This window comes from Prosopis cineraria, unplaced genomic scaffold (genome assembly GCF_029017545.1).
Source record: "Prosopis cineraria cultivar Desert tree isolate PC_DT_omini unplaced genomic scaffold, ASM2901754v1 PC1343, whole genome shotgun sequence".
Lineage (NCBI taxonomy): Eukaryota > Viridiplantae > Streptophyta > Magnoliopsida > Fabales > Fabaceae > Prosopis > Prosopis cineraria.
The window spans coordinates 1-13,687 of NW_026556668.1; the positions used below are offsets into that span (position 1 = coordinate 1).

Below are 13,687 nucleotides of genomic sequence, written 5' to 3' on the forward strand. Positions count from 1 at the left end.
CAAAAGCTAAAAATTATGAAGAAGTAAAGCAGAAGCGAAGACGGGACAGTGTCTAATAAGCTATATCCGAGAAAAGAAATTTATTAATGCAAATAAGATTCAACATTTGAAAAGGCTCAAAACTTCAATTGGTCTATAGTAAATATATATACGGGCATACGTTTTTGGTGGTTTGGCAGGTAATTTTGATTCTCTCTACTATCTTTACTACAAAACACTTATAATAAAGATAGTTACTCATTAACTTTGCCATAGAATAAACTTTTAATTTTATCCTTATTTAAATAAAAAAAATCTTTATAAAAATGTGGCCTTGTAAAGTTATAATAGAGACTTGGAAAAAGTATTACACATACCACTGTCCATCAATTCAATAATTTTTTATTATGTATGACCTGTTCATCACACATATATCGACGCATGACTTTTTGTAGTTGAGGAAGAAAAAACCCAACAAATGGAAAAATGTTGAAAAGGTCTCCCAAGTCAGAAGAAAATAATGTATATACAACTAAAGTTCTCAAAAGAAAAATGCTTGCTTGAAATTAAGGAAATTTAATGTCTGTTTGGTTTCTATTTTAAAAACAGTCTTTAAAAACTTGTTTAGATGAATATTTTTTAATTTAATTATTTTTAAAACTATTTTCATTTTTTATTTTTAAAAACAAAAAAATTGAATCATCTCGAAACTGTTTTTTATTTTTTATTTAAAATACATTTATTTAGTTGTTGATAACTATAGTTAACTCAATTAATAATTATATCATAAGTCCCTATTATTAACCGCTGATAACCATAACTATTGATAAATTTTTTAATTCAAATATTAAATTGATACAACCAAACAGATTTTTTTTTCTTAATATGAAAAACAATTCTTTAAACTGTATTACAAACAGTTTTTTAAAACAAAAATAAGAACAAAAACTGAACAAGCCCTTTAATTTTTGAGATATATTCCTAACAGCTCATCAAGGTAGGTGTGCGCCAGACCCGTGTCTCGCAGTATTGGATGTGGCGTGGAGAAACTTCCATCCCTTTGCTTCAAACTTACACCACTTAGCTTAGTAGTTCGTTATATATATAATAAAACTGAACGAAGCATCCATGATTTAATTTCTTCTTAATTAATGTCGCAATAAACGGACACCATGTGTGGGTGTGTGGATTGTCTTTTTTGGAATTCAAAGTTGTTGCAGTTGAGCCCCAGTTAATCGATGTTGACAATCACGTAATTATTTATGAATATTACTCTAACTATGCCTGTTTAGTTTTTTTAGAGGACGAGCTCACATCATTTACTACCGACTAGAGTTAATTTGTTTATTTCAAAGCTTGATTATCGTCATTAAAAAAAAAGCAAATTAATTATTTTAGACATTATCATGTTTATTTAATTAATTTTTATTTTCTTTTCATTGCAAAAAATGTCGTTATTCTCTAGATGATTATCTAATAAAAAAGATATTTTAAATGCTCGATAATTATAGATTAAATTATACGAAGGTTGAGGAACAATGTCTTAGAAATGTAGAGAATCCATCTCCCATAAGGAACATTCAATCGTTTCTATCTCACATGTGTCCTTTTCACTGGATCTGCTAGAGTTTAGGAGTGCTTAATTAATCGGAACCCGCAAAGTAGTTTTTCCCCTCTATGTATTTTGTCTCTATTATATTTGCTCTTATTTTGATAGAGACATTATATATATACTAAACATGTACAACCAATATCTTTCATGCGTGGAGAGCGACCTGTGCACGGTTTCCAGCATTTTGGGATTCCCCTGGCTTCAATAAATAAACCTAATTTATTATAATAATCTGGAACTAAAAGCTAGGATTTGGATCCTCTCCATATACCCAATCATATACATTCAATTAATTATTCATTTAGTTTAATGATGTGAGATTGCTAATTATGATATTAAAATAATTAAATATTCTATTCATTTAATAATTATTTTAATTTTATGATTAGCAATCTCATATCATTAAATTAAAAATAATTAAATGGATAGATGAAATTAAGTATGAAGAGATGTATTGAGAGAGAATCTAAATCCTAAAAGCTACCCTTGAGGAATATATTCAGAATTCCCGTCTATTTTCTTTGCAGATTATAGTTTATAAATCATTCCAGTTGAAACTAACAAAAATATGTTTTTGTCGTAACTCCAAAATTAAAATATCATAATTATATATATATAATATATATATATATGTATATAGTGATATGTCAAATATATATTCTACAGAAAACTAGTTTAAAGAGACTCACAAAGATACACCGCGCTTTGTTTAGCTTTTGGTTCAGGATATTTTTCGCCCCAGAAAATATATAGAAACTATTATTATTTAATATCGGTGAGAATACCGAAAATATTTAATACTTTTACTCCCTCTAGCTAGTAGCGCAGTAAACCATTGCAAAAAATATCTTTCTCGTATCATAACATAAAGGTCATATATGGTAGTAAATTTGATCAGAAACTAAAGTTAACATATAGGAAGTTATTAACACAAAGACAATAGCTAGGTAACGACAATGCATATTGATCAGATGAAAGAAGTCGTGGTGATACTAATAATAATAAAGAAAATGATGGCTATAACACTAATTGTGCCAGCAAAATAAAGGTTTTGATGCTAGAAAATAATGGCGGTCGATGAGATGATGATAACGATCACACAATATCACTAGTGAATTTAGTAATTGATACATAATGGCTATTTATCAAAGTACCAGTAATTGTTATATGTAAAGTTTCCAATTACTTAATCACAATTATCACTAGGGTGAAGGTATAATCATTAGGCTAAACCAATTATTTTACCAAGTTTAGAAATTTGTATAAATGGGATTCCAAGTTTCATATAGTTTAAAATTACTCAAAAATTATTTAACAAATTTTCAATCAGAGTAAAATATTGTTTTAGAAGCATGAAATGCCTCATAAGAGTCAAAATACTTAAAATTAGTTGAAAAACATTAAATATGAAAAATAGAGGGACATGTCACGGCATGTGTACATGCCTCATGGTTATCTTTCTCTGTACCACATGTTGTAATGTGTAACATCCTAGAAATTGTTCCTTTGATTAATTAAGCTAATAAAGGATAAATTTATAAATTTAAGTATAAATGAGTTTGAGGATGGTTAGAGATAACTAATGGGCCTATTAGGTTTGGCTTTAGTTATTAGATTGGGTTTGAAAATAAATTAGGCCATCTGAGCTCAAAGTGAAGAGAAAAAAATAAAATTTGACCAATTGTGCATTATATTGCAGCATAATGCATTTACGTTGCAACATAATGTCACAAATCTAACTTAAAAAGGACATCTGTGTGCGCACGAAAAATGGAGAAAAAAGAGAAGAAAGAAGGGGTTCGTGATCTCTCTGTTAGAGCATGATTTTGTGGGTGTTTTAGAAAAATTTAGAGCTTTTAATTACTAATGTAAGCCTCTCCTACCATTTTAAGTTAAGATTTGTAGTTAGAAGATAATTTTTAGACCTTGAGAGCTTTGGGTCCAAAATTCATTAACTTAAATAGAGTTAATGAGAGTTGTTTGAGTTATCTAAACCTAGACATAGAGGGTTTTATGTCATGAGAGTGGGCTCTCAATTATGGATGAATTTGTGCATTTAAATGCCATAAATGATGGTGCTTGAAGTAAGTGGCTACTATTAATGTTGATTAAAGATTTTGCTAGTGTTAGTTAAATCCAATGAGAGTTAATAAACCTAATGTAATTATTAAAATTAATAGTTGAAGAGTTGAGTTATTAAAGTGTTGAAATTTGAGAATTGAAAGTTAGTAATTTGTGATATTATATTGATGATGATTTTGAATTGTTGGATGATATATTTGTGATTATTTAAGTTGTGAAAAGCTAAATAAAGTTAATAGAAGTTAAGACACTCATGGAATGTGAGGTTGATCTTGTAGTTGAGAATTTAGTTATTAAAGTATGAAATTAGATGTTGAAAGTAGTGATTTTAATTATTATTAGTCATGAATGTTAATGTAATTGTAGACTAACCTCACAGTGCGGTGAACTTGAATTTAGCTCGAAAAGCAAGTAATGATTGAGGGGTAATATTTGACCTCTCAAAGATTTGAGGTAATAGGGAAAACATTATTTATATAGTTGTATTAAATAAATAGTTATTGAAATTTATGATTTAAAACTTGTTTGATATGTAGAAGTTATTGATGTAAATTTGGCAATGTGTGGTATTATACATAAAATGGCTTTTGAAAAATGAAGAGTTTTGTGCATAATGCATTTATGTAAAGCAATGATGCCATTTGACTGTGATATTATAAAAATATAATATATGTGATATATATATATATATATATATATTGTTATGGAGTTCACTGGGAGTGAGAAATTGATATCACGACATAGGGTTGTGATTTTGGTCACATTTACATAATATGTGTAGCCTGTGCCTAGTATGATCATTGGTAGGAACTCACCTAGGGAGAGGAGTAAATTAATAAATATGGTATTAGTAGCGATTGTTGGAATTGAGGGCTTACCTTGGCACTGACCATTGAAATCGGGAGGTAGCCATTGTCCTGTAGTTGATTGAAGACTATCTCACTTTTTCCTATAAGGGATTCAAACCTAATTAGTCTCCACTAGTTCATGAAGAGGCTAAATTAGGGACACGACACCCTATTATTGTTAGTATTGAGGGAAATTGGATTACACAAATGAGTGAGTTAACCCTGGTCCAGTAGCTCCTCACAAGTGAAAAGTTGAGTTAATCCGTGAAAGGTATAGCCACCGAACAGCCACCAGTTTTATGTTAGTAGTAATCAGGAGGATATAAGATTGACATATAATCATACATTTAGTTCTAGCTATATAGTTGTTAGTATTATGGTCCGGTGTGGCTAGGGGTGCATGATTGGTATTATTGCAACCCCAGGTTATACATTATTGATATATAGATTTTGTGTTTGAAGTCTAATCATATGGTTATTATTATTATAGTCTGGGCTATACTTTGTCATACATACTTTATATGTGTGTTTATTGCCAATTATATTAGTTTTTAATTGATAGGCAATTGTATAGATTAAGTAAAACTTAGTTATTGAGTGGTTGTACTCATCCCTCTATTTAACATTTTACTGGCATTAATTCTGAGCAAGATAAAGGGAAAGCAACAAAGGCTTGAAAACTCAGTTTCTTACTATAGGCCTCTCATAATTGTAGTTACATATGTATAATTAATTGATATTGCCAACTAGGATAATCATATGTTATTATTACTTCTATACTATTAATAGTGAGTATTGAAAGGTATATTTTGGACCTAGTACGTGTGATATTTTTTTAATTGATATATATAAGTAAGGTTAAAATACCAGTGCAAGTATAAATTTGACATATGCATGATTGTATTAGATTATTGAGTTTTGAAGTAAAAATGCCTCCCCCTGTTATTTCTTAAATCAAGGGATTGAGGGTTGAAATTATGAAATATGTGATATCTAATTGTTGTGGTATGTTACATAAGTTGTTCTAAATCTATTGAGTGTGGTCCAAAGGTTAATGTGGGCTTTTGGCACTTGGATTGAGTTTCGAACAACCTAGTTATGTTTTGAAAGCATAAATAAGTGAGTTTGTATTTTAGTGTTCAACTTTTGATGGAGAAATGATTTGAATATGAAACCAGTGCCATTAGCTAGAGCTCATAAAAAGCTTTCTGTAGACACATAGATCACCTCAATCAAACGTCAAATGAAGATTTGGTTCGCATCAAAATTTTGGCTAGAAAATCTGCCGTGATAGCTTGTTGCTGTTATAGATTCTGTTGTTTATAACACAATATAAACTTTTATGCTACAGCGTAATTGTGTTAGAATTAGTTTTTTTTTGCTATTTTGACCCTAGTTTGATTTGATCTTACCTTGTATGCTGTCCATGCTTCCATATGCATGTTTTTGTCTGATTTTATTTTTTATATGATTTTATAGCCTTTAAGTTTTAAAAACTTGAGATCTCATTTATAAAAATTTTATAAAATTGATAATTCATTTAGATTATCCTTATGATTACCTTGATTTTCTAGAGTTAATTGTGGATAAGTAAGGGTAATCTTACATGGTGTATTACACATATCAGACAGCATGTTGTTGTCATGTGACAGCAATTTAAGGTAACTTCAAACATATTCCATTTTTTTATCTGACGTCTGATTGAAATGATCTAGGATTCTATAAAAATTTCTTTTCATAAACAAGCTAATAGCATAGGTTTTACTTCTAAATTATGTCATCTAAGGAAGATGAACACTCAAACACATTGTCAATTCTTTTCACAATTTTCACAACTCAAGGGTGTCCAAAACCCCATATATATGCAAAAGCTATTCCTAATAGTTACAACATATTCAATGGACTTATGACTACCTATACATACCATACGTATGTAATTCCAACATACCAAATTTTTACTCCTTAACTCCTTTAATAACAAAAAATAAAAAGGGGAGGTTTTAACATTGTATAAATCATTAAATTTCAAATTCCACAATCTAACAATATTTTTTACACTTGTACTAATATTTTACCCCCATTAACACTTAATCAAACATACATACATATTCCACATCTCAAAATACATTCTAAAATCATAAACAATAGTAAGTGTAAGTGCATATAAATGTGACCTACTTGGCAATATATTATCTATTATACAAAATAAATGCAGTTATGAGGCATTACAATAGGAATACTCAAATTTATAAGCCTCCAGAGCCTTTTTTCTTTTCACACCGAAGTTAAAGCCTGTAAAGTATTAAGAGAGAGGGTGAGTACAATCACTCAGTAACTAAAGTATACCTACCTCATGCAATTGTATATCAATTGATTTAAACCACATAAATAAAGTTGAATACTCAAAAGTATGAGATTAAACATAACACAAATGATACTTTTACAAATAAACTCATTTTCATATTTCACATTATAAATCACAAAGTATATTATGCATATTGTCACAATACAAATAATCACATGACAATGACATGATAACTATCATGGCTTGCTACAAACATATCAACCACATGACATATCGAAGACACATATATGCATGATCAAATTCTCCTTATATCCTTCTTATTTTTTTTAACTAAAACTATGGGCTATAATATCTATCAGGGCTCCGTTTATGTGATTGGACTATTTAAGCTTATCAATTGTGAGAAGTGACCTGACCAAAGATCACTGTACTCCCTCTTAGACACGACTTTGCCTATTCCTAAATATTTGGAGTGTTGTATACCCTAGGCTAGTCTCATTGACAAAGGTGAAGATAGTTGGGTTCAAGTCACTCAACAAATTATAGGACAGTCTCTCAACAAACAGTAAGACAAAACTAACCTTTGTGCATCGAAAGGAGGCTATAAAATACCATATGGATTTCTTACTCCTCTCCCTAGGCAAACTTTCCCCAATGATCATGCAATGTTTTATGCTCACTCACACGTTTACATGTGCTTGTAATTCATTAAATCAAGCTTATTATTTTCAAATCACTTAATCAATTAATGCATAGGAGAATAAACAATTCTAAGTTATCACACACAATCTCCACTTTACTAAAGCACCAATTTCTTACTAACACACAATCATCACATCACATATAATACACTTCTATTCTAATATAGTTTGAAAATTATTTCAACTTCATATTTCTGGTCAAATCAATGTTAATACACTATTATATGGTCTATAGCATGCTTTCACATTCACAATGTCAATCGAATATGCAAATAAACTATTTTACATTATAAATCAATTAACATTAGTTTTTTTCCCAATTATCTCAAATCTCTAAAAAGTTAAAAGTTTAGCCCTCAATAACTTTTTCTTCCAAGCTTGCTCTTAGCCTAATATGGTTCAAGAGATGATTAATCTACAATTAATCAAACCCACAACCATTCATAGTACTGTATACATAATGTAACCTCTTTTACTCCTATCTCTAAAATACCTAAAACCTTTGTTTTTCACATTTAAGCTTACTCATTGAATATATTAATTCTCTTTAGCTCCCATTAATTTCATTAATTTTTTCTAGGGTCATTAATGTCTCAACAACCTTCATAATAAATTCAAATTTAATGCCCTTTTTTGAATGTTAATTGTTTCCAACTACCATTAATGTCTAAAACCCTAACTAGAAACATAAGAAAATGGGTTAGAAGGGAGAAAAAGGGGTTAGAAAACTTACCCTTGAGGTTTCATAGCTTAGAAACACCTTCAATCTCCTTGGAATTAAAGCCCTAGTAGAGCTCTCTTCGTCCTCTTTGTTTTTTATTTTCTTTTTTCTATTTTTTAAGTTTGATTTGTGACTTATTTTGCAAAAAGTGTACCATGAGTTTCATGTTCTGGTGGCTCGTGCACCGTGACATGCGGCATAAAGCCATTCTCCTTTATTTTTCTTACTTTTTAATGTTTGGATGACTCGACTTCACTCTGAACTTAAATCTATAATTAAAATCACAACCCAAAACATCTGTTAGCTCTTTGTAATCACATACCACCTTAATCTTTAGCCATTTTTAGCCATCCACTAACTCATTTAATAATTTAAACATGATTATCTTGTTAATTAACTAAAGTTTAAAATTTGAGGTGTTACATTATACAATAATTCCTATCTCACCATTATTTCAATTCTCTCATTGGGAAATTAACAATATAGAGAGTATTAACTCTTAAGCATGCATGTTTAACAAAAAAAAAAACTCTTAAGCACGTAAACCCCAAACCCTATTAGCATGCCAGATATATATGGCATAAGGAACAACTTTTATTATTCCATACTACCTCCATATAAAAATATAAGACATTTTAATAAAAATAAGGTCTTATTAGTGATGCTTTTCTAATGTTACTCTTTCCATATAATCTATTTCTTTAATATTCTTTTATTAATGGAGTATTAAATTAGGGTATTTTTAAAAATTTATATTTTTGTATTGAAAAAATAATTAAGGTTGTAAAGTATATGTGTAATTTTGTTTAAAAGTGTCTTATAATTTATGATAAAAAAAATTTTTTTTGGCCTGATATATTTTATAAGCAATACCTTATTCCACGTTGAACGCGTCCCGGCTCAAATAAATCCTTAGATTCTCATAAATGGATAGGACCATTTATAATTAATTAGCCAGTCCCACAGTTACATATCTTTTGTATATTATTTGATTTGATATTTGTCTTGGTCAAACTTTTGTATTTGATATTAAATACTCAGTTTATTATTTGCAATTTTTTGTATCTAAGCATATTCCCTTAGATGCGTGGCTATATGAATAATTTAGCCTATATTGAAATCCCAAGCCATCTACTTTTTTTAATAAAAATTCTAATTAACGTGCCCTTGACCTTGAACATCAGCTAATGACCTGGCAACGCCTAACTTGAGATTTCACTATCATTCAGCCGCGTTCACCACAGAAAAGGATTGGTCAGTACCAGAAAAAAACCATCATATAAGGACCCACATTTCTATAATTTAGAAGAAAATATTCTAATCTTTAAGATTATTAACCGCTGTTAACATAAATACTGCGACTTCCGGGTTCTTAAAGGTTACTTTCCAATAAAAATAAGATATAGAGAGAGGTCAACTGCACTTTCTAGCAAATCCGAGCACCGTCCAAACATGATCGATTAATGCTAACTCCTCTGGAAACATCATATCTCAGAGGTTTCTCTTGCTCCACATGATCTTGTTTAACGCGAAGTTAACCATTAATAATATGAAATGCTCTAGTTTTTATTTATCGTTGCCGAGAAATAAAGCAAAATTATCGTCGACGTGCCTATCTAATGATCGAGGATTATTTAATTTGAACCAAGGTTTTTGTTCTTTCGTTCAAATAGCCGCACGTTGAAGTCCCTCTAATTTCCTGCGTGCGTGCGTGTGTGAGAGAGAGGGGAAAGGAGACTCTCCTTTTCTTTCTCTTCATTTCCCCCATCTCCACCCTTAATATTATTTTATTAAATAGTTTTTTTAAAAAGGGTGGAGATGGGGGAAGTGAAGAGAAAAGAAGAGAAAAGAAAAGGAAAGTCCCTCTTGAGGGGGGGGGAGAGCATGAAAAGCAGTAACTCGTCAAATATCTAAGTAAATTCACAAGGCTTCTCTGATACGCACCACGTAGGATCATCTGAACCAAAGCAATACACCATTATTCGAATATGGATATTGTTGATGTCCAAGTTGATAGATATCATGATTATGAAATCCAAAAATATTTTTCAGACGAACTTGATTACTTGACGCCACAATACACTATACATGACCCTGTCTTAAATGTTAATTAATTATGGCAAAATTATCTTTAAATAGACTCCCGTCCAGCCTTCCTTGCTGTCTTTATACATAAACACATAAGATAAAGCTCATTAAAAACGTACACCCTGTTCATCAGAAAGCTTGTTATAAGGCAGTGCCATTGAAACCAAAGAAAAAAAAAATGGGCATACACACGTTACCAATTTTCCTTCTCCTTCAAATCCTATGTTTCCTGCTGTTCCCTCGGCCCCTACAATCACAAGGCAATAATTTTTCCCGTCAGCCTGCGGCCCCACTAATCTTAACTCATAATGAGCGCTCCGACTCCGATCCTCAGCAGGTTCTCTATATAATCTTCAAGTCTTCGAGTTAAGGAATCATCATTCATCAATCATTGTTTGTTCAGTCTCCTTAGTTAAACTCATACAGGTGCATATTTCGCTGGCGGGGAAGGACCATATGAGAGTGTCGTGGATTACAGAAGACGAGCACGTGCAATCCATAGTCGAATATGGAACGGAGGCCGGAAAATACAGTGCGAAGGCCACTGGAGAGCAAACTCGGTACCGATACTTCCTCTACCGGTCCGGCACCATACACCATGTCAGAATAGGGCCTCTCCGTCCGAGCACCGCTTACTTCTACAGATGTGGAGGTTCCGGGCCCGAATTTTCCTTCAAGATGCCTCCAGCGAAGTTGCCCATCGAATTTGTTGTTGTCGGTAAGTTGCAATTCCCTCTGCCTGCGCTTTTGTCTATCAGCTTGGTTTCAATTACGTCGTTTACAACTTTATCGTCGGGGGAGTTACGGTCTGTGCCGGAGTTTCATACATTAGGGCATCATGCAAACAAATAGATGACACAGGAAATTTATATGTAATTAAATTTAGTAAAAGTACGTTCAGATAATATAACTGTTAAAGTTGACAAAAATATGTCCCACATGTGGTGTGCACGTAATCTTGAGGTTACCCAACCAGTCCTCTAGAAATATACAGTGTTTGTTATGCTTTTAAGCCAAACGCCACGGGCGTCAGGAATCTTTTTGTCGGTTGGGAGTAAAAGAAACCATATTCTTTGCGATCGTGGGTTTGATTTATAGCTCAAAAAGTCAGCACTTTTCGTTGGCCAACCATTTCAGGGTTGACAACTGGATGAGAATCTATACAGATCCAGTTCCAACTCCTGCCCACCTCCCTCCCGCTTTGCTGTACTTGTTATATATTTTTTCCCCTCACACACATTTTAAAAAATTTATTTACTTTTATTTATAAATTATTATATAAATTCTTAAATCATATTTTAAAATATTTTTATAATTATCCTTATGAGAAAGAAAAAATAATATGATATTATTTTTTAAATTTGTTATATAGAATTATATTTAAAATTCTACGCACTTTTATTCTTTGTATTTTTTTTACATTGATATTGACAAGATTGATGAAAATAACTCATAAAAAAGACTGGAAGAGTAATGAATAACATATTACATCAAGTGTTGACGGATTATAATAGATGCATGGTAAATATCTTTATCTCACAAGACTAGACTTGAATCGTAGTTAGTTACAATAAACCTAACAATAATTAAACAAATATTTATTATATTGGACTAGCATGCATGTGATGCATACAGGGAGATAGCAAAACGTCTAGTATCGCATCTTTAGGTGAAGCGGTCGGTTATGGGTTTATGGAATCAACAAAATCACGAGTGGGTGAATGCTGTGCATAGAGTAAATTAAATAGAAGGCCATTCCGAACTAGAAAGTTAAGTATCAGTTAATTATAAGGAAGTAGGCAAATTAAAGATGGATATGATGTAGAGCTGCGTTTAGTATGAGCTGAAAAGTGAGGGGACCGAGGGGTCTTTTGTTTTCATGGTTTAAAATTAAGGGCGGCCACGAGAATTCATCCCTCGAGAAACTTACAAACAAGTATGGCCCATAAAAATTCTCTTCGTCGTGGACCAAAGGCCCATTGCCTGTGCATAGGCTTTTGCCCCATATGTTAATTGCAGACGTAAATTACTAAATTATTGAGCTTTTTTGACGTGCAGGGGACTTGGGACAAACAAGATGGACAAGATCGACCTTAGAACACGCAGAAAGCAAGGGCTACGACGTGTTTTTGTTGCCTGGAGACCTGTCGTACGCGGATACCCTCCAATCCTTGTGGGACTCCTTCGGTCGTTTGGTAGAGCCCAGCGCCAGCCGAAGGCCCTGGATGGTCACTAACGGCAACCACGAGATCGAGTCCATTCCAATCATCTTCCCCGATCGCTTCAAGGCCTACAACGCTCGCTGGCTCATGCCCCACCACGAGTCTGCCTCTTCCTCCAACCTATATTACTCTTTTGAAGTTGCCTCCACCCACGTCATCATGTTGGGTTCTTACACCGATTTCCATGCTGATTCTGACCAGTACGAGTGGCTCCGATCTGATCTCGCACGCATTGACAGGCGAAACACCCCTTGGGTTATTGTGCTCGTGCATGCCCCCTGGTACAATACCAACGAGGCTCATCAAGGCGAAGGTGAAACCATGAGAAGAGCCATGGAAGAGCTGCTTTATAACGCTCGAGTAGACTTGGTTTTCTCTGGTCATGTTCATGCCTACGAACGCTTTGTATGTCACTTCTCATTTATCTCTCTCTCCTCTCGCCCAAGTTTCATTCAGATTTAGCTCAATTATATACATCTCTCCCGAAAAAAACACAATTCGATTACTGTTTATGTTTGGGTGAATTACAGTCTCGAATATACGACAACAGGGCTGATTCATGCGGTCCGATGTACGTGACAATCGGGGACGGAGGGAACCGCGAGGGACTTGCGTTAAAGTGAGCTGACTCTATACATATACTGACTTTTGGTCTAGTTAAGAAAGTAACTGTGGTGGTTCCATAGTTTTTGGAGTTTAATTGGGTGTATATATGTTTGTGGACGTGGACAACATAGGTTTAAAAATCCTGGGAGCCCCTTGTCAGTGTTTCGAGAGTCAAGTTTCGGTCATGGAAGGCTGATAATAGTGAATGAAACACATGCTAGCTGGGCATGGCACCGAAACAATGACGCTGATGCGGTGGTGGCTGACCATGTTTGGATAAGTAGTCTGAGAAGCACCAAAGCATGCTGGGACGACCCATCATTCGCTCCTCGTGATGAGCTTTGATAACTTGGGATGGGTGGTAAAGCGTATTTACTTGCTATAGAATTTGTTCACTAATTAATATGTCCTTTCCTTTATCATCATATCGGTATCAGTTACTATCTACGACGAAAAATTGTTCACGCTTGACCAAGAGTTCTGATTCTGAATGATCCACCGTATGACCGTACCATTTTTCTGC

The 13,687-nt window shown here is 32.9% G+C and overlaps 1 protein-coding gene across 1 annotated transcript; it reads left to right on the forward strand.

The window, feature by feature from the left end:
- The first annotated feature begins 10,438 nt into the window (after positions 1 to 10,438).
- LOC129299902 (purple acid phosphatase 22-like) lies at positions 10,439 to 13,687 on the forward strand. The gene is made up of 5 exons (XM_054938378.1): positions 10,439 to 10,673; positions 10,763 to 11,054; positions 12,395 to 12,963; positions 13,089 to 13,177; positions 13,296 to 13,687. Exons 1-5 carry the CDS (start codon positions 10,515 to 10,517, stop codon positions 13,507 to 13,509), a joined length of 1,323 nt encoding a protein of 440 aa, XP_054794353.1. The 5' UTR covers positions 10,439 to 10,514; the 3' UTR covers positions 13,510 to 13,687.